A 20,344-nucleotide genomic window follows, 5' to 3' on the forward strand; every position below is an offset into this window, starting at 1 on the left:
AGATGGAGTAGCTTCAATGGTGAACATCAACATGTTGATCATATCATTCATATGACTCATGTTTAACCTTTCGGTTCCTTGTGTTCCGAGGCCATGTCTGTACATGCTAGGCTCGTCAAGTTAACCAAAGTATTTCTGCATGTAAAATTGGCTTACACCCGTTGTATGCGAACGTAGAGTTTATAACACGCGATCATCAAGTGGTGCTTCAAAACGACAAACTTTTGCAACGGTGCATACTAAGGGAGAACACATTATTATCTTGATATTAATAATGAGGGTTCATCTTATAATGCTACCGTCGTCAACTAAGCACAATAAGATGCATAAAAGGGATAAACATCACATGCATAAATAATGTGACATGATATGGCCTCTTCTTCATGTGCCTTTGATCTCCATCTCCAAAGCACGGGCATGATCTCCATCATCACTAGCCTGTCGCCTAGGTCCTCGGGCGTCAAGTATAGTTGCCTCCACCAACTATTGCTACTACAACTATTGCTGCTACTAGTGATAAAGTAAAGCAATTACATGGTGATTAAAACGTTGACACGAAGGTCATACAATAATTAATGAGACAACCATACGGCTCCTGCCGGTTGCCAAACTCATCGACATGCAAGTCGTGAAATATTACAAAACATGATCATCTCATACATCAAATATATCATATCATATCTTGGCCATACCACATCACATGCCCCTGCAAAAACAAGTTAGACGCTTGTACTTTGTTGTTGCATGTTTTACGTGGCTTTAGGGGCTGCACTAAAAGAACCGTTCTTACTTACGCAAGAGCCACAACGGTGACATACAAATTGCTTATTAACCATATAGGCCTCCCATTGCAAATCAGATTTCAACTATAGTGGGAGAGACAGACACCCGCCAGCCGCATATGCAATACAAGTTGCATGTCATTGCAGAACCGGTCTCTTGTGTGATGACAAGTAAGGTTAGTACGGGCCGCTTCATCCCACTATCCCGCGAAATCCAAAGTGCACAAAAGAGGTAGCAACATGAACATCAACGCCCACAACCAAATTGTGTTCTACTCGTACAAAACATCTACGCATAGATCTAGCTCTGATACCACTGATGGGTTCGTTGCATGGAAAACAAAAAATTTCCTACGAGATGTGCGGAAGAAACCCAAGATCATATCTAGTAGATGTAAGTAACGAGAGGGATAATGAGCATCATGCCCTCATAGACCACAAAGCGTTACGATCACGAGATCGTTGTTGGCGTAGTGGTACTTTCGATGAGATCGATCTCAATGCCGAACGTACGTCAGCTCCTTGGTATCCACACGTACGGCTTGATGTCATCTCCTTCTTGATCCAGCAAGATGATGGGAGAGGTTGACGAGATCCCGGCAGCACGACGGTGTTGTGTAGGATATGGTGGAGAACTCCACGGGCAGGGCTTCGCTGCGCACGGGAGAGAAGGAGAGGGGCTCAGGAGAGAGAGATCCAGCTGAGGGCTTGGTGTGTTCTCTCCCCCTGCCCCTCCCCTCTATTTATATAGGGGTGGTGGTCAGGGTTTGCCCCTCCTCCAAGAAGATGCTAGGGCTGGCTAGGGGAGTCCCAGAAGGATTCCTCCTTCTGCCCGGCCTCCCCCACGTACTTCCACCTTACGGTGGAGAGTACCCACATTTCCTCTCTTTCCCCTAATGGGCCTTAGATTGCTCTAATTAATTACTATAGGCCCAATTAAATTCTCAAGAATATTCTGGAAAATTCCAGAACCTTTTGAGAACTTCCGAAACTTTCTAAAACATTCCCGGTCCATACCGGAAAATATCACCATACCTAGTTCAATCTCGTTACCGGCAAGTTCTCTTTACTCGTACCGCAATATAACATCCCCGTGACTAAACACATTAGTCACATGCTTGCAAGCTCATTAGGATGTTATATTACCGAGAGGGCTCCGTCACTTGGAGTGACAAATCCCAGTCTTGATACATACAACCCAACAAGCACCTTCCGAGATACCTGAAGAACACCTTTATGATCACCTAGTTACGAGATGACGGTTGATGTCCACAAAGTATTCTTCCGGTACTAGGGAGTGACATGATCTCATGGTCTAAGGAAATGATACTTGAGACAATAAAAGCATTAGCAATTTAAACTTAAGTGATTCGATCAAAAGCTATGCTTAGGTTTGGCTCTGTCCATCACATCATTCTCCTAATGGTATGACCTCATTAATAAATGACAACGCATGTCTATGGTTAGGAAACCTTAACCATCTTTTAATCAACGAGCTAATCTAGTAGAGGCGTATTAGGAACACGGTATTTGTTTATTTAGCCACACGTGTATTTAGTTTCCTGTCAATACAATTATAACATGGATAATAAACATTTATCAAAAACAAAAAAATATGATAATAACAAATTTATTATTGCCTGTAGGGCATATTTCCAACAGGACAGCCCTCGATGTGCTCCTCGGCCGAGAAAGCGGAAGCCCTTGCTTGCCTCAATGGACTCACTGCCTGTGGTTTGCAGCAGAATCTGAACGTCGTGCTGGAGAGCGACTGCCAATCGCTGATCAAAAGCCTACAGGACGGGCCGGACGACTGCTCCTCCAACTGCTTCCTGTTGCGTTCCATTATGGGTATAAGTTTAGCTGGATTGGTAGATCGGGCAATCTGTTAGCGCATTGTCTTGCGAGCTTCGCGAGAGAGGGCAGGTCCTCTGGTGGTTGTGTGGGTTCTGTACCCAGGCCTGTGCTTGGACGCAATCCCTGAAGCTTGTATCTCTGGCTTAGTGCCTTCTGAATGAAATCTGCCCCTTGCAAAAAAGAAAGAAAAGTTAAACTCAAATTTCTCCAGTAGTGATATATTCCCTCCTACGAGTACCATCCATTTCCTTTTTGAGAAATCTCATCCATTTCTTTTTTCAGGAATCCCATCCATTCGAAACCCTCTAAATTAGTCATCAATTCATCCCATAAATTTCTACTGATTGCTCTCTTCGTTTAGAAAGCCTATCCCCGCATTCTCAAGATCGAATATCCAAATACTCCAACGACGGGGACAAAAATGACCTTTCGCCACCGGATAGGATCGCTGGGACGGCATCGCCGCATCGGCATTCATTTCGACGTTAGCTGTTCATCACTAACTTTCAGAAACCCAACGACACGTCACCCGGGATCACGCTAGTAGTGTAGGCGCAGGTAGCCCACGGGAAAACTCAGGAGCGGTTTGGCCTGAAGCCCTGAACGCAAATAAAGCCCGACCGGTCTCGGACCACCACCACCCCCACCACAGCTTCCAACCTCGTCGCATCGCACGCACGAGCCCGTCTCCATCTCCCAGATTCCTCCGCAGCTGCGCGCCTCTCCGTCTTCCGCCGCGTCCCGGTTGTCGGCGACGATCCGATCAGCGTCGCCATGGTGAGCACTCCCACCCCCCCACCCCCCCCCCCCCCACCCCCGCGCCCGTCGTCTCCCATCCTCCACGGTTGCTTAATTGTTCGGTCCTGTTAAGAGGAAATCTGCGCCGTTCGACGTTACTCGGCTCGGGAGTCTCGGTCTCTCGGAGCGAAATTCTGGCAGATCCGCGAGCGGTCTGACTCATGACCCTTTTCGGAAGCGCAAATCCTCGTGTTTTGCTTGCTCATCGGTTGGATCGAGGGTCGATCTTTGGCTTTTCGTGTGCACTGGAGTCAGGACCTGACTGATGTGGATATATTGTATTGTATGGTAGATTCTGTTAGTGCTTTTTTTTACGGAAGAACATTCGCTCTAGAAGAATCTTGCTTTTAAAAAAGACGCACACTTTGCAGGGTTCACTTTCTAGCAAGTTTTGTATGTCTGTTTTTTTTCATGTTGGCAGTCACATGGAACAGAGAATCCTAGCATCGTCTTTATGGAAATGTTTCATAAAGATGCAAGTGTTTTTTTCTTTCAGAAAGGAGATGCAAGTTTTCCTTGCAGATTTATGCTATATGTAGTTAGTATTATACGATATGATGTTCCTGGCATCCTGTAGTTTATATTGTTGGTTTTTGTGAAATGCTTGATGCGTTCTTCCCCATGCAAGGCTTAGAAGATGCGTGACAACATCCCTTTTATTGCCACCATGCAAAATTTCAGTTTAGACTCTAGAATACTGAGCCAGTGGTCGAATTTTCTGATTATGAATGATACTATGCCAATTCTGGATCAGTTTTGCATTATCTTTACTCGTGTAAACAGGGCAATCGGTGGCGATGGTCGGTTCACCTCATTCTTCCCATCTTATGTGAACCATTAGATCTCTGGCAGATAAGATCTAACGATCAGGGATTAGTCGTGATCAGGATTCGCCAAATTTAGGGTGAGATGTTATTTTTCTATGTTATTCTGGCCCATGAGCTATATCACCAGCTTTAATTATATACTAAAATAATAGATCAAGCGAAGGCAGGGAAGTCGTAACCCACGAAGTAAACCTTGATTTAACACTTCTACTAGATCTTATACCAGTTAAATTCTCAAATCTACTTTGCTGGTTCATCCCGTCACCTCTTCAAAAGGGAAATGGAATTTTATCCCCATAGCTAATTGTGTAAATCATTAGCCCAGATGAGAAATAAATCTGCGAAACAAACCGAACTTCAGGAAATAGGGCGTCAATTAGCTGGTCATGGCATCATAGGGCATTAGGGCTTACCTTGATTAATCTTTTGTATGTAGCTGAAAGTTTCAGTGTATGGAATTATTGGCGTCGACTCATCTGGAGTATAGTAATAACTGTGTTGTGCGTAGTTAACATACCATCCTTATTGTCATTGCAGTTCAGTCCCATCTCCCTTGAAACTATGCACATCATGAATGCTATTTCCCTGATTTATGTTGTTACCCTTTTTTATTGATGTTGCATTTCCGGACTTCTTTTCTGCAGACTACCTCGAGGCGTGTCGCTGATAGGAAAATAGCACGTTTTGACAAGAATATCACAAAAAGGGGTTCTGTTCCTGAGACAGTCAAGAAAGGAAATGATTATCCTGTTGGACCTATTGTGCTTGGATTTTTTGTCTTCGTTGTTGTTGGATCATGTAAGTTTCTGAATTTATGATGTTATTATTATTATATATTTGCTGATCTTCACGCATACTCCAGTCATTTACTATGTCAGTTTACCAGCCAAAACAGCTCAGAACAAAAAAAAATCCAAATGTGTAGATCGAATAAAACGCAATTTCCGAAGTTATTAATCTAGCAAAGCTCATTTGTCTCGAAGAGTTTGCGGAGTTCCTTTTATTGCAATACCAGACTGTGCTAGACTGCAAACTTCTTTGCAAAACTAGACTGTGCTAAACTGCTATCTTCTTGGTGAACAGAACTGTTAGTTGTGAGGTACTCGGCAGTTACAATCTACAGCATTACTTTGTTTCGAACATCATGTTCACTTTTTTGGTGTAGTACTTAAGTCACTTATTATTTGTCAGTCCTTATAAAAAAGGTTAAAAACTGGAATCCTGCTCTGGTTGATTCCAAAATGGTCGGATGGTTTACTTCAGATAGGTTCTTGACAGCTAGTACTACCATCCATGTCATTAGCTGCTCTAATCTGATGATGGAAAATAATTTATTTGTGTAAATATTGAACTTGTAATTCACATTGAAGGATTTAGAACATACATGTCACCTGGGTTGTTTGTTTTGTCTGGCTTTGAGCCTATTAAAAAGTAGTGATGTACACTTGTGTTCCAAATATGTAGAAGCAACCTCTTTCTTTGTAAAATTCTCACACTGTAAATAAAAACCATGCAGCTGTTTCAGTCTTTGCCATGGCACGTAATTTTGGTTAACTTTATGGACGTTTTATTAACTCATTTGTCTTCTATTCTTTGTGCAGCTCTCTTTCAGATCATCAGGACAGCCTCAAGTGGTGGTATCTTCTGAGGAGAATAGTCATCCGCCTATAGTGATCATGAACAGGGTTGTCATATGCAGTTTTTGTTGTCAGTTTAAAGATAGAAGTGAATGACATACCTGGTACCTGTGATGTTGTTATCCTTTTACCATTGTACTTGGAGTTTAAGTTATATGGAGGTCATACCAGCTATATACTGCTAAGTGCTAATCTTTGCTGCTATGGTCATTACTCTCTTATATGTTAGCTCTCTTCCATCTTAAGTAATGAAAAGCAGCGCTGCTTTTTCGTAAAAAATAAAATTACTCTCTTATATCCGGTTATAAATTGCGTTAGATGTGGATTTGTAGGATCATACTCCAATTCAGTGTGGGTCATAGGTCGATGTCCTCTGGCGAAGAAACACTCCTATTTTTGCTTGAGCTACAATCTGTTCTACAGGCCTCTGCCTCCCCAAACTAGCTTCTTTCTGGTCAAAGAGAAGATCAATACCCATCCTAGCAACCAACCCAGTTGTTTTTCAAGGGGGAGAATGGTTAGCACTTCGCAGTTCTTTCCGGAAAGAAAAGATGCAAATTTTGCGATGGCATCTTCCTACATTCTCGTTGTTTCGACGTACTCGGTTCTGCACCTGACGAATTGAGGTTATACTTGCTCCCTGGTAATCAGGGTTGCTGTTATTAGTCAACCACACCGAGAGAGTTTCTTGGGCGTGTGGAACTTGGTTTCAGGAGGAGTTCGTTGCATAGTTACTGGATTGCGACCGCGTCATCCAGAGATAGAGAAATGCTCATGCAGAGGAGAAAAGAAGGATCCAGCTCACCATCTCCGGCATATGTGAGCCACGCTGAAAGACGAATTCGTCCGGAGAGGTTCACCCTGCAGTCTGCAGGGATGGAGAAGGTCGTTGCTGACTGAGAGATTTTTTGTGTGTGCTTGAGCCAGGTAAAATTATCCCAGCTTAGTTGCTAATTGGATCTTCTTGAGAACCGAGATTTAAATGAGGTTATATATCCTCAAATTCATTTCCTTCTTTTTTTTTTCTTCTTCTCCTGGCAATTCTTGTTCAGATTTCTGAAGAGATGCCGAATTTGTCGTGAGAAACCGAAGTAGTAGAGGTATAGTGACAACACTGACACCCCTGTAGTGGGCAGATCTTTGGTGTCAATGCTCAACCGAGTTGTTCGATCAACAATTTTCACGCGCAATCGAGCTTCATACACCCGTTTCTTGTTCGTCAGACCTGATCTTACGTGAATTCACCGAAATGCAGATCAGTACCCTGCCGAAAGATCGCCGGGGACTGCGTAATAGCCACCGGACATGGCAAAGCCCGCCAGGCGCCCTGTAAGCAAGTATGCCTTCGCCACCGCCGTGCTCTCGACTGCCACGCCTCTCTTCTTGGGCTACGGTGAGGATCAATGAATATGCATGTGTACATAACTATATATAGCGCACTATGTGTTTATCCGCTGCCACACTGTTCAATTTGCAGACCTGGCCACGGTGAGCAGCACGGCCGTGCTCGCGGAGGCGGACGACCTGAAGCTCCTGGCGTGCACCGTGGTGCTCTCCTCCCTCCTGGGCGCGGTCACCGCCGTGGGTGCGCAGTGCCTCATCGGCGACCGGCGCACAGTGCTCCTCTCCGCCGCGGTGCTCTGCGGGGGCACACTCTCCCGGAGCCTCGCGGAGGCGTCCTTCAAGGGTGGCGTCGTGGTCTTCGTCAACGGCCTCGGCATGGGCCAGGCGCTCATGATCGTCCCGGCCTACGCCGCCGAGCTCTCCTCGCTGCGCGGCGGCATTGGACGCGGCGTGCTCACATCCCACCCGGACGGCTTCGTGTACCTCGGCTGCATCCTCGGCTCCCTCTGCCACTCCCCGGGACTCTTCAAGCTCCCGGCACGCCTCGCCTGGCGGCTCACGATCGCGTCCGGCGCGGCGATACCGGCATTGCTCAGCTCCGCGGTCCTTCTCATGCCGGAGTCGCCCCGGTGGCTCGTGGCCCAGGACGAACTGGCCCAGGCCCGGCGCGTGCTCTCCAGGACGTCCTACACACTGGAGGAGGCCGAGCTCCGGTTGCTCGAGATAAAAGCCGAGCTTGGCCTTGACGACTCCGAGGAGACGCAGACACCGACACGCAGCCGGTGGAAGGAGGAGTGCGCGACATGGCGGGAGCTGGTGGCCCGGCCGACGGAGCCGCTCCGGCGCGCGTTCGTCAGCGCTGGTGGCCAAGGTGTTCCAGCAGGCGTCCGGGATCGGGTCCATGTCCCAGTACGCGCAGCGCGCGTTCCGCGACATCGGCGTCTCGTCCTCGGCGGGCCGGCAGATGCCGAGGGCGCTGCTGGCGTTCGGGCTCGTGGTGGTGGTGTCATTCTCCATATCGTTAGTCCTAGTGGAGCTCGTCTGGCTGCTCCTGCTAGCTACGGCTGCGCTCGCGTGCGGAGGCACCTGCACGAGGCCGCGCCCGCGCGCGGCCAGTTCGCGTCGCGCAAGCCGCGCCGGCGTCGGCGTCGGCATGAGTACACGGAGGCAGGAGCAGCTGAAGCGGGCGAGGGGGCTGTCGGCGACGATGCTGCTGTCGCTGGTGGCGCTCGTGTGGATCGCGCTCGGGCCGGCGCAGTGGGCGGCGGAGGACCCGGCGGCGGTGTCGGGCTGCCCGCGGTGGCTGCGGGCGGTGAACGGGGCGGTCAGCGCGGCGATCCTGTCGAGCTTCGCGTGGGTGTACGAAGCGACCTCCGTCGTGATCCCCATACGCGGGAGCTTATCATTGCTCGTTTGCCCCGCGGTCGGCGTGCTGGCGTGGCTCTTCTTCTGCGCGTGTCTTCTTGGCGCGAGCCGGAGGAGGAGGAGGCGAGGCTGAGGCGTGAGCCACCTTTGTTCGTGATCTTTCTCAATAACACGGCATGGCGGCCTCTGACGCTCGTCTTCTGTTTTTGCATTTCCCGCGCGTGCGCCGAGGTATTAAGGCTGGAGAGCAGTCGATGTCTCGTGGAAGATCTGGGGGAAATGGAAGATGTTAGAAATTCGGGAGCAGGTTCTGCCCGGTCGTTATCGTGTACTGCTACATCATAAAGACGATTACCGTCTCTGCTGTTTACCAAGAAATGGAGAAGCCCACCCACTCTTTCTAAGGAAAATTAGCAGAAGGCATCTTCATTAGAAATGAAATATACGATAGCAGAAAGCATCTGGCATAACAAAATGTAGGATTGGACGGGACGCGAAAATTAAAAAGTACACCTCAAACCGTTCAAAAAGAAGAAAAGGTACAATTATTGATACAACATGTGAACATGTACAAGAATATCTGAGTTTTTATGCAGTAAAACAAGTCATGTTTAGTTTGATTATGATTCTACGAAACATGAAAAACATTGAGTTTATATTTCCATCTCTGTTATTTGTCAAAGTAAGCATGTACAGTTAGTCAACAAAAAAAAACTTATTTCCATGTCAACGGTCTCTCCATCACCACGACTGCCTCGGGAAAAAAAATTAAGTCAAGAGCCTCAAGAGTGACGTTTTTTAATTCTGAGTTGTCTATTTCCTTTTAAAAAAATGTGAAAACTATTATCTCCTGTTGAATAAAAAGCACATCGAAATAAGAATAGCAAAGTTGCAAACTATTGACAGGCAACTGCTGAAATAATCAAATATTGGTCGATCAAAAGCTGCTCAATAGGATAGCTAAAACGAATCTTAGAAAGATGCTTGATCCTTGGTTAAATGCTACTCCCTCCTTCAAATTCTTGACTCAAATTTGTCCAAATATGATGTATCTATTTTTTTTAAACGTCTGGATATAATATTTCGACAACAATTTAGAGAAAAATACTGGAGTACGATGGACTTGCTTGCTCGCATGTGCATAAAACATATTAGTACTATACTATAATTGTACTAGCAAAGAACAACGGCACATGGATCCACCATTTCAATAAGCTTTTCGATCAGATCCTTCCTTCAGGTTTAATTAGTAGCGTTCCTCTCTAGTAAGAGAAAGGAACAGAGCAAGAAGCGTTCGCCATGGCTGCTCCTGAGCTCCCGGAGGCAGTGGAACCCAAGAAGAAGAGCAACCTCAAGTATGCCTTCATCTGCGCCATCGTCGCATCCATGGCGTCCATCGTCCTCGGCTATGGTACACACGCATTTTGCAATCTGTCATTGCCTACCACGGATTGCTGTCTGAACTCGAACTGTTTTTTGTGGCTCTGCAGACATTGGTGTCATCAGCGGGGCATCGCTGTACATCAAGAAAGACCTCAAGATCACGGACGCGCAGCTGGAGATCCTGGTGGGCATCCTGAGCATCTACTCGCTGATCGGCTCCTTCGCCGCGGGCAGGACGTCCGACTGGATCGGCCGCCGCTTCACGGTGGTCTTCGTCTCGGCCTTCTTCTTCGCGGGCGCCCTGCTGATGGGCTTCGCGGGCAGCTACGCCATGCTCATGTTCGGCCGCTTCGTGGCCGGCATCGGCGTGGGCTACGCCATGGTGATCGCGCCCGTGTACACGGCCGAGATCTCCCCGGCGTCGGCGCGCGGCTTCCTCACCTCCTTCCCTGAGGTCTTCATCAACGTCGGCATCCTCCTCGGCTACGTCTCCAACTACGCCTTCGCGCGCCTCCCGCTCAGCCTCGGCTGGCGCTTCATGCTCGGCATCGGTGCGGCGCCGCCCGTGCTGCTCGCCGTCTTGGTGGTCAACATGCCGGAGTCGCCCCGGTGGCTCGTCATGAAGGGCCGCCTCGCGGACGCGAGGCTCGTGCTGGAGAAGATCGCGGACACGCGGGAGGAGGCCGAGGAGCGCCTGGCGGACATCAAGCTCGCCGCTGGCATCCCGAGCGACCTCGACGGGGACATAGTCGTCGTGCCGGCCATGACGCGAGGCGGCGACGAGGAGAAGAAGGTGTGGAGGGAGCTCATCGTGTCCCCAACCCCTGCCGTGCGGCGGATACTGCTCACGGCGCTCGGGATCCACTTGTTCCACCAGGGTTGCGGCAGCGACAACGTGGTGCTCTACAGCCCGCGCGTGTTCGAGAGCGCCGGCATCACGGGCGACGACCAGCTCCTGGCGGCCACATGCGCCATGGGCGTCACCAAGACGTTCTTCATCCTGGTGGCCACGTTCCTGATCGACCGCGTCGGCCGGCGGCCCCTGGTGCTATGCAGCACGGGCGGCATGGTCGTCGCGCTCGTGGGCCTGGCCACGGGCCTCACCGTCGCGGGCCGGAACCCGGGCGGCGAGATCCAGTGGGCCGTCGTGCTCTGCGTCGCCTCCGTCATGGCTTACGTGTCCTTCTTCTCCGTCGGGCTCGGGCCCGTGACGGGCGTGTACACCACGGAGATCTTCCCGCTGCGGCTGCGCGCGCTGGGCTTCGCCGTCGGGGCGGCGGGCAACCGCGTGATCAGCGGCGTGATCTCCATGACCTTCCTCTCGCTTTCCAATGCCATCACCATCGGAGGCTGCTTCTTCCTCTATGCCGGCGTCACCGCGCTTGGGTGGGTCTTCTTCTTCAACTGCGTCCCCGAGACACGCGGCCGGACGCTCGAGGAGATTGGGAGTCTGTTCGGCGCAACGGATACGGGCATGGAGGCAGAAGACGCTGCCCCCGAGAGAGAGACCGACAGCTGCAGAGCGAGGCTCTTGCCGGGCTCTTCGCCTGGGGTTTGAGTAGGTTGCGTGAGAATTTGGGGCCGTGTATCGTGAGATGCCAACTGCACGTAACGTCCTTTCACCGGAAAAACAGATGTTCGCTATCTTCGAAAACCAGCAGGGGAGTGTGCGCCTGCACCCAATTGTGCATTTCTAAACCAAAAAAAAAGTGTAGTTTATGCTTCATTTCTGAACGCAATTTCACATCTCTAAACCAAAAGTACGCAAAACAAATACGTGCAGTTTTATGCTAGAGGTAGCTTGTGCGTTGCGACAGTTTTCGACCAATTTACTCTAATCTTTGTAACATTATTCATCTGGACTGACACCAATTGACGATATTTACTGGCTGGTAATGGTTCGGACTCTGTCTCTGTGTGTGTGGCCAGCCATTTCCTTTCTTCTTGGCCTATTTGCACGAGAAGTTGGCAAGTTAAATGAGGATAACTAACCAGCCCAAGACTGGCCTATCAGTAACCCAGCGGATCGTAACATGTCACGTAGAGGGCCTTCTTTTCTGTATTTGAAGCTGGGCTGCATTATGGGCTGAGATTTAACTATTACTCTGAGATTTACCTACTGTGAGTTTCTAAAAGAGAGAGAGAAGATTTACGTACTGTGACATTGATCAGACGCCGAAATTGCTTCACATATGTGTTCGATGAGTTTGTACGATGCTTAATTTCTTCGTTATGTCCTCGTTACTCTGCCCTGAGCTCTTGCTGCCTCCGTCCCAAGTTTGCCACGAATGGGAATCGTCGTTTTGTATCGCACGGTTGTTTAAACGCTGGTACCTTCCATGCAGAAAATCCTAGCCGTCATCTTTTAGGAAGCATCCATTATTATTTTTATGTCTATGATGATTCTTCACGTGTCAGACAGCCAATCTGACATGAAGAGAGGAGACTAGGGATCAACATATAACATTTACCTCACAGAATTTCGTTACGAAGTGCATAGGAAACCTAAAAATGCAAAGGTTGAATCTATAGACATTAACCACAAAGGATCGTGATTGTATTTTAGATTTATCAATTTGTTTAGATTTATTCTAGTACTTCCTTGGTGAATCAATAAAGCCCATAGTTGCACTTATTGGGTGTTGAAATTTCCTCTCATCAGCCTACAAGCCATCCATTTTTTCACTCGTGTGGTATCTCTATTTTGTATATACATGCATGATGCCTATCTACTACGGAGTATGTGTTTGACCGCTGTTGCAGTAGTGGTTTTTTTCCGACTACTTTTCCTGTATCCAAAACAAATCCTGGGAATTTCAGTTTTTGCTTTGGTATAACCAAACTCAGTGACAAGAAATTCAGCATACGCAGAGCTAGACAGCAGACACGCTACCAGATTACCAGAAACGCAAGGTGTGTGCTCCTGGAATGGAAGTCACATCCAAGCAATCCGGCTCCTGGCAGCCACATCCAAGTGATTCCTGGTAATCAAGAAAACGACAAAAGTGCTTTACCACACATCCAATTTTCAGCGAAATGATAGAACATCGAGTGGACCGCAGACAGCCAGACACCAGGGTTACCGGAGCAAGAGACGGGTCCAATTAAGCATTTTCCGGCGACGAAGAAGATGGCTACACGGCTCCGCCGGTCCAACGTGACGATGGAGTTGATTCGCACTGGTGGTGGAGCGGAAACGAGCAAGCAGCAGAGCAGCCAGTGTTTGTCAGTCCACGGCACACTCAATCACTCATCAGTGAGACAGCGACCAAGGCGCCTTTGTACACATAGTTTTGTGCATACATCATATACGTAGTAGTATCATTTTTTGTACATTTTGTATATCTGTACGAGCGACTTTTCTTGACCCATAGCACGTGCGCCCGTATGATCAAGCCATATTGTCTGCATTGGGGTATATAAATACTAAGCTATGTAGTAGTAGTACTATGATACTATCCACCATGCAACACAACACTTCATTGATCACTAGGCGATCAGTAGCTCCGTCAGTTCGTACTTAGCAGAGAACAAAGTACATTTCGGAAGGAACAAAGATGGAAGGGTCGAGTATGGCTTCTGCTTCGCTGCCGGAGGCAGTCGAGCCGAAGAAGAGCAATTTCAAGTACGCCTTCACCTGCTCCATCCTCGCTTCCATGGCCACCATCGTCCTCGGCTATGGTACACACATGTTTGCCATATAAAATACACATCTTCTTCGGTTCTTCCTTTCCTATTCGTTGGAATTCGATTCACGTGTAAATATGCTGGTCCGACTGTCCTCCAGACGTCGGGGTGATGAGCGGAGCGTCGCTGTACATCAAGAAGGACCTTCAGATCACGGACGTGCAGGTGGAGATCCTGATCGGCATCCTGAGCCTGTACGCGCTCGTAGGATCCTTCGCCGCCTCGAGGACATCGGATTGGATCGGCCGCCGCGTGACCGTCGTGTTCGCGGCCACCATCTTCTTCACCGGCTCTTTGCTCATGGGCTTCGCCGTCAACTACGCCATGCTCATGGTCGGCCGCTTCGTGACGGGCATCGGCGTGGGCTACGCGATCATGGTGGCGCCCGTGTACACGGCCGAGGTGTCCCCGGCGTCGGCCCGTGGCTTCCTCACGTCCTTCACGGAGGTGTTCATCAACTTCGGCATCCTCCTCGGCTACGTCTCCAACTACGCCTTCGCGCGCCTCCCGCTCCGCCTCGGGTGGCGCGTCATGCTCGGCATCGGCGCGGCCCCGTCGGCCCTGCTCGCGCTCATGGTGTTCGGCATGCCGGAATCGCCCCGGTGGCTCGTCATGAAAGGCAGACTCGCGGACGCCAAGGTCGTCCTGGACAAGACCTCTGACACGCCAGAGGAGGCCGCGGAGCGCCTTGCCGACATCAAGGCCGCGGCCGGCATCCCCAAGGACATGGACGGGGACGTGGTCACCGTTCCCAAGAAGAGCGGCGAAGAGGAGAAGCGGGTGTGGAAGGAGCTCCTCCTGTCGCCGAGCCCGGCCATGCGGCGCATACTGCTCGCCGCGCTCGGCATCCATTTCTTCCAGCAGGCGACGGGCTCGGACTCGGTGGTGCTCTACAGCCCGCGGGTGTTCAAGAGCGCCGGCATCGCGGACGACGACCACCTCCTGGGCGTCACCTGCGCCGTGGGGGTCACCAAGACGCTCTTCATCCTCGTGGCCACTTTCCTCCTGGACCGCGTCGGCCGGCGCCCGCTGCTGCTGACCAGCACGGCCGGCATGCTCGTCGCACTCGTGGGCCTCGCCACGGGGCTCACCGTCGTGGGCCGGCACCCGGGCGACAAGATCCCGTGGGCCATCGCGCTGTGCGTCCTGTCCGTCCTGGCCTACGTGTCCTTCTTCTCCGTCGGCCTTGGCCCCATCACGTCCGTGTACACCGCGGAGGTCTTCCCGCTGCGGGTGCGCGCGCTGGGATTCGCCGTCGGCGCGGCGTGCAACCGCGTGACCAGCGCCGCCGTGTCCATGTCCTTCCTGTCGCTGTCCAAGGCCATCACCATCGGCGGCAGCTTCTTCCTCTACGCCGGCATCACCGCAATCGGGGTTGCGTTCTTCTTCGTCTTCATCCCGGAGACGCGCGGGCAGCCGCTAGAGGACATTGGGAAGCTCTTCGGCATGACGGACACGGCGGTCGTCGAGAAAGCAGAAGACACCGCCGCGAAAGACAAGGCCAATGTGGAGATGAGCTAGCTCGATTCGATTTCAAACTGTTGCTGATGCACCAGAGCTGAAGTACGTGTCAATATTCGCCTCACAGGGACGCTGCAGAAACAACATAGCGAGTTTTCAAAACCGTTTTAAGTCTACAAGAATACGGTAAGAGTTGTACAGAACAGAGTACGGATTTTGTGCGCTGGAGGTAGGTCATGATCGAGATCAGGACAATCCACGATCTTAATATATGTGGCAGGTTTCGAAAGGTGTTTTTATGCATTTATACAACGGGTCGTATAGGTATGAAATGGCGCCAGTAGAGCAATACTTGTCCGAATGTAGAGTCAGCACGATCTGAAAATCCGTCGTACTCGCAATGAAGCATGCGTAGGGTCCAAAGTCGGTGAGCAGGCGTTTCCCGAGAGCAACAGGGCATTTCCCAACTAAAGTGTTTTGTACGTCTATTTTTCCTTCCAAGCTGCTGATTTTTTTCTTCGACAAAGCAATTCTTCATGTCTCTTCTTTTCCTTTTCCGATTGTTAGCGGGAGACAGCAACAGCGTGGAGGTAACGCCGCCCATGGAGGTGATTAGGGGGTATAGTTAATGCAGTTCAATTCCCTGCCAGATATCTGAAAGGGCTCGGCGGAAGACATACCATGATGACTCCTGTATGGATAGTACAAATGATGGCTTGACCTTGCAGCATCGCCGCATTCTCTCCCATCTCGAAAGTGCGGGAAATCACTATATCTAACACATGGGACCAGATATTAGGCTTCTCACGTCGAAAAATCTCCTCCTCGAGTCGGCGGCAGCTATGAACATTGTGGTACGGAGGTGGGTTAGTGCTCGCCATCACCGCCTCCCGCACGGATCTAAACACCTACTAGCCGCATCACTGCTGCCGTCCGCCGTCGTTCTAGGGTTCTGGTCAGGCTAGGTCGGGATTTGGGTGAGGTGGGTGAGAGTAAAAGAGAACCGGCTGGCCACACATGAAATGTTGAGTACACTGGCCCACCTGTCATCTAACGCCTCGCCCCACCTGTCATCTAACGCCTCGCCCCACCTGTCATATCCTTTGCCTCCACCTGTCATCCTTTGCCTCAGCCCACCCGTCATCCTTTGTCTCGTCCCTAGCTGTCATCTTTTCCTTGGCCCACCTGTCACGTCCGCCCCGCTACTGTTGTTGCCTCGGCGCCCCACCTATCAGTAGCGATACACGCCCCCACCTATCATGCCACGCCTTGGCCCGCATGTAAGGACAGTAGACCCGTTAAGCACTGCCCGCTTGAGCTGCATCCTCGCAGCCCCACACGTCAGAACGCCCCACCAGCCCCACCTGTCAGGGTACACTGCGGCCCATCGGCCAGAATCAAACGGTCAATGAGCCATGAACATTCGCAGGTGATCCGTGATGACATTTACGAGGAATCGTCAAAGGAGGAAGTGTAGATTAGAGCAACATTTTGTGACTTGGACAGAACTTATCACAACTAAGCAATCGAGGGCAAAGATATAAAAATCCCAAGAAAGGAATCAAATCTGTAGAGAAAACGATTGATCCGTGGTGCTTATGTCTCCTAGTGTCGAATCTTTCTCCAGGATTCAAAAGCAACCAGTGAAGATTTGAACCGTAGTTTTTCTCGAACTACCAGGGTCCCGTGAACTGTCTTCTCTTCTAAGTATCACTCTTTTGAAGGTGCTATGAACGTTTGTTATAGTTTTTATCCGGCTTTCCGTTAATTAATTGGACCATTTGATTTCTCCTTAATTAATGTATTGAGTCTTCAGGTACCTGCAAAAAAAAATATAGTCCCCCAACCGGAATTACTTGTCGAAATATTACGTGTATCTGGACACTTTTTAAACATAAATACATCCATATTAGAGCAAATTTAAGACAATTAATATATTTTTTGAGAAACACAGTACAAATGCAGACGTTCACAATACGCGTGTACACTCACCCCTATGAACGCACACACGCACACACTACCCCTATGAGCACCTCCGAAAAACAAAGCATAGCGCCGGTTAAATTCTGGAATAACACAAGGAAATATATGACACCCATGTCAAATCTAGAACTTGAACCTGCATGGGCTGGTTCCACCACAAGGAACCAAACCACCTGAGTTAGGCTCAGTTCACATAAGACAATTAATATTGGTCGAAGGGAGTATCGAGTATTCCAACTCTGGTTAGAAAAAAAAAGGAGATAACGCCATCGCGGCATCCAAAGAAGAAAAGTTTGTAAACAAAACGAGCCGGGCTTGTTAGCATTGTAGGCCTGCAACCTGTTCGAACGAAATGGGCAGCTCTTATTCCGAGTGGGCTGGCTTTGGCATCTAGCCGTAGCGTACTTGATCGAGGCTGTAAAGATTTCTTTTGATCCGGAGCCTGTAAAGACTAAAGAGTAATCGGACCAGAACGTGGTGCTCTGCAGTCAGAGCAGTACAAACTTCACTTGCCCTGTCACCCATAAGGTCATCGAAAGCTACAAAACAGAACCCATCGCGCCGTTCTCGAAAAATTAAAGAATCCATCACATGGCGAGGTATGTAAATTATCACTACGCATGCATCGCAATAAACATATAAAAAATGTTAGGTATTTAGGTAGTCTCAACGTCATTTAAAAATACGTTCAGATAACCTACTCTAATCACTTGGTATAAGCCTGATTGGACTAACAAGCTGATGAAGACCCTCAAACTCTAATTAATTTGGTGTCATGTCATGTACCAGCTGGTTGCTTACGCTCCTTTCAAGATTCCGGTCCCGTGATCGAGTCGATCAACTTGAATATTTGCTGCGGCAACCAACCGCTACAATGCATATGTGAAACAAGTCTTCACAATAGATACTGATAGTTTTCTCTTACACATTTTCCGTGGCTTGCTTGACTCACTCGGCAGGCAGGAAGAGAATCCTTTAGTTTTTCTCTCACCAACTAAAACACTAAAAACACCCCACGCAGAGCTAGTACGACAAACCCGGCGGACGCCTCAGCCCGTAATGGCGTTGCCCGATTCTTCACAACCTCTAGCTAATAATCCGGACAAACCAACCTGCGAAATTAAACTCACATAGTACTTAACACATTTAGCTAGGAAGCCGGCTTTAACGTCCCGATCGAGCTGGAGCTTGCCGTCGCTCTCCAGCAGCACCGACCGGCCGGATCAGCGAATCTTCCCACGTTACTTCGTCGTCTATGTGGCATAGCGTAGTGTGAGCTAGCCAGCCGGAACGGGACGGACAGATACAGGCTACAGCTAGCGCAAGTCTTCGCCCCTCGCGATCTGGCATGCAACTTGCGGTTTAATCGATCGATCAGTTCGTGGCGCCCATTTCCACCTTCTTCTCCTTGCCGTCGTCGGCGCCGTTGCTCCCCTGCTGCTTGTGCGTGGCCGTGTTGCCGAACAGCGCGCTCATGTCCTCCAGCGTGCGCCCGCGTGTCTCCGGGAGGTAGGTGAAGAAGAAGACCCAGGCGAGCGAGGCGATGCCTGCGAAGAGGAAGAAGGCGCCGCCGATGGTGATGGCCTTGGAGAGCGAGATGAATGTCATGGAGATGACCCCACTGGTCAGGCGGTTGGCCGCGACGCCGAGCGAGCAGCCCAGCGCGCGCACGTGCAGCGGGAAGATCTCGGAGCTGTAGACCCACGTGATGGGCCCGAGCCCGATGGAGAAGAAGGCCACGTAGGCCAGGATGCAGAGGATGCAGAGCGCGATGGCCCACGGGATCTGCTCGTCCGGGTGCCGGCTGACCACGGTGAGCCCCGCGGCGAGGCCCACGAGCGACACGATCATGCCGCCCGTGCTGCTCAGCAGCAGCGGCCTCCTGCCGACGCGGTCCAGGAGGAAGGTGGCCACCAGGATGAAGACCGTCTTGGTGACCCCGACGGCGCAGGTGGTGCCCAGGAGCCTGTTCTCGTTGGTGATGCCGGCGCTCTTGAACACGCGCGGGCTGTAGAGCACCACGGCGTCGATGCCCGACGCCTGCTGGAAGAAGTGGATGCCGATCCCGGAGATGAGGATGTGCCGCATGGCCGAGGTCGGGGACAGGATGAGCTCCTTCCACACCCGCTTCTCCTCGCTGCCCCCTTTCTTGGGCACCTCCACGATGTCGCCGTCCAGGTCCTGGGGGATCCCCGCGGCGTCCTTGATGTCCGCCAGGCGCTCCGCGGCCTCCTCGGGGGTGTCCGAGGTCTTGGCCAGGACGACCTTGGCGTCGGCCAGGCGGCCCTTCATGACGAGCCACCGGGGCGACTCCGGCATGCCGAGCACCATGAACGCCAGCAGCACGGACGGGGCGGCCCCGATGCCGAGCATGACTCGCCAGCCGAGGCGGAGCGAGAGGCGTGAGAAGGCGTAGTTGGAGACGTAGCCCAGGAGGATGCCGAAGTTGATGAACACCTCGGGGAAGGAGGTGAGGAAGCCACGGGCGGAGGCCGGTGACACCTCGGCCGTGTACACGGGCGCGATCATGAGCGCGTAGCCCACGCCGATGCCGGCCACGAAGCGGCCGAACATGAGCATGAGGTAGTTGACGGAGAAGCCCATGACGAGGGCGCCCGCGAAGAAGATGACGGCGGCGAAGACGATGGTGTACCGCCGCCCGATCCAGTCGGACGTCCGCCCCGCCGCGAAGGAGCCGATGAGCGAGTACACGTTCAGGATGCCCATCAGGACCTCCACCTGCACGTCTGAGATCTGCAGGTCCTTCTTGATGAACAGAGAAGCCCCGCTCATCACACCGATGTCTGGAGAGCCCAATTAAACATCGTCGTGCACGCATGATTAGCTAGTGCCCATGCAAACGTACCCAGATCATAGAGGCGAAGTGTGTTTAATTTGTGCTTACCGTAGCCGAGGAGGATGGAGGTCATGGAGGCGAGGATGGCGCAGGCGAAGGCGAACCTCACGTTGCCCTTCTTCTTGGGCTGGCCGGCCTCTGTGAGCGCGTCGGAGGCCATCGTCGACGCCTCAGTCGTTCCTAGCTTGCCCGAGGACTGTGCAAACGAGGCTTCGCTTTAGTGTATGCTCGCGAGCTCGTTCGTTTGTACTATGTGGCAGCGAAGTGTTGCATTGCAGGGGACGCATTTATAGACACAGGATCCATGACAGCAGGGGGGCCTTGACTTCCACAGTACGTACAAGTAGAGAAGGAGCTGGAAAC

The 20,344-nt window shown here is 50.9% G+C and overlaps 4 protein-coding genes and 1 pseudogene across 4 annotated transcripts; 4 read left to right on the forward strand and 1 right to left on the reverse strand.

Moving 5' to 3' along the window:
- The first annotated feature begins 3,207 nt into the window (after positions 1-3,207).
- LOC104581342 (stress-associated endoplasmic reticulum protein 2) lies at positions 3,208-6,120 on the forward strand. The gene is made up of 3 exons (XM_010238070.3): positions 3,208-3,416; positions 4,909-5,062; positions 5,866-6,120. The coding sequence occupies exons 1-3, from the start codon at positions 3,414-3,416 to the stop codon at positions 5,910-5,912; spliced, it is 204 nt and encodes a 67-aa protein (XP_010236372.1). The 5' UTR covers positions 3,208-3,413; the 3' UTR covers positions 5,913-6,120.
- A 435-nt stretch (positions 6,121-6,555) lies between these two features.
- On the forward strand, positions 6,556-8,743 carry LOC104582046 (annotated as a pseudogene).
- A 926-nt stretch (positions 8,744-9,669) lies between these two features.
- On the forward strand, positions 9,670-11,684 carry LOC100844128 (putative polyol transporter 1). The gene is made up of 2 exons (XM_010231329.3): positions 9,670-10,021; positions 10,101-11,684. Exons 1-2 carry the CDS (start codon positions 9,910-9,912, stop codon positions 11,549-11,551), a joined length of 1,563 nt encoding a protein of 520 aa, XP_010229631.1. The 5' UTR covers positions 9,670-9,909; the 3' UTR covers positions 11,552-11,684.
- A 1,602-nt stretch (positions 11,685-13,286) lies between these two features.
- Positions 13,287-15,663, forward strand: LOC100838875 (polyol transporter 5). Its single transcript, XM_003562770.4, has 2 exons — positions 13,287-13,674; positions 13,781-15,663. Exons 1-2 carry the CDS (start codon positions 13,551-13,553, stop codon positions 15,199-15,201), a joined length of 1,545 nt encoding a protein of 514 aa, XP_003562818.1. The 5' UTR covers positions 13,287-13,550; the 3' UTR covers positions 15,202-15,663.
- Positions 15,664-17,907: 2,244 nt separating this feature from the next.
- Positions 17,908-20,266, reverse strand: LOC100838566 (polyol transporter 5). Its single transcript, XM_003562769.4, has 2 exons — positions 20,030-20,266; positions 17,908-19,928 (listed from the first exon to the last, which is right to left on the reverse strand). The coding sequence occupies exons 1-2, from the start codon at positions 20,139-20,141 to the stop codon at positions 18,499-18,501; spliced, it is 1,542 nt and encodes a 513-aa protein (XP_003562817.1). The 5' UTR covers positions 20,142-20,266; the 3' UTR covers positions 17,908-18,498.
- Positions 20,267-20,344: the final 78 nt, after the last annotated feature.

The sequence above is a fragment of the Brachypodium distachyon genome, chromosome 1, assembly GCF_000005505.3.
Source record: "Brachypodium distachyon strain Bd21 chromosome 1, Brachypodium_distachyon_v3.0, whole genome shotgun sequence".
Lineage (NCBI taxonomy): Eukaryota > Viridiplantae > Streptophyta > Magnoliopsida > Poales > Poaceae > Brachypodium > Brachypodium distachyon.

Coding starts and splice junctions, on each gene's coding strand:
- LOC104581342 (XM_010238070.3), top strand. Junction 5,063..5,865: donor CTTCGTTGTTGTTGGATCAT/GTAAGTTTCTGA, acceptor TTCTTTGTGCAG/CTCTCTTTCAGATCATCAGG.
- LOC100844128 (XM_010231329.3), top strand. CDS start 9,910: ATGGCTGCTCCTGAGCTCCCGGAGGCAGTGGAACCCAAGAAGAAGAGC. Junction 10,022..10,100: donor GTCCATCGTCCTCGGCTATG/GTACACACGCAT, acceptor GTGGCTCTGCAG/ACATTGGTGTCATCAGCGGG.
- LOC100838875 (XM_003562770.4), top strand. CDS start 13,551: ATGGAAGGGTCGAGTATGGCTTCTGCTTCGCTGCCGGAGGCAGTCGAG. Junction 13,675..13,780: donor CACCATCGTCCTCGGCTATG/GTACACACATGT, acceptor ACTGTCCTCCAG/ACGTCGGGGTGATGAGCGGA.
- LOC100838566 (XM_003562769.4), bottom strand. CDS start 20,141: ATGGCCTCCGACGCGCTCACAGAGGCCGGCCAGCCCAAGAAGAAGGGC. Junction 19,929..20,029: donor CTCCATCCTCCTCGGCTACG/GTAAGCACAAAT, acceptor TGGGCTCTCCAG/ACATCGGTGTGATGAGCGGG.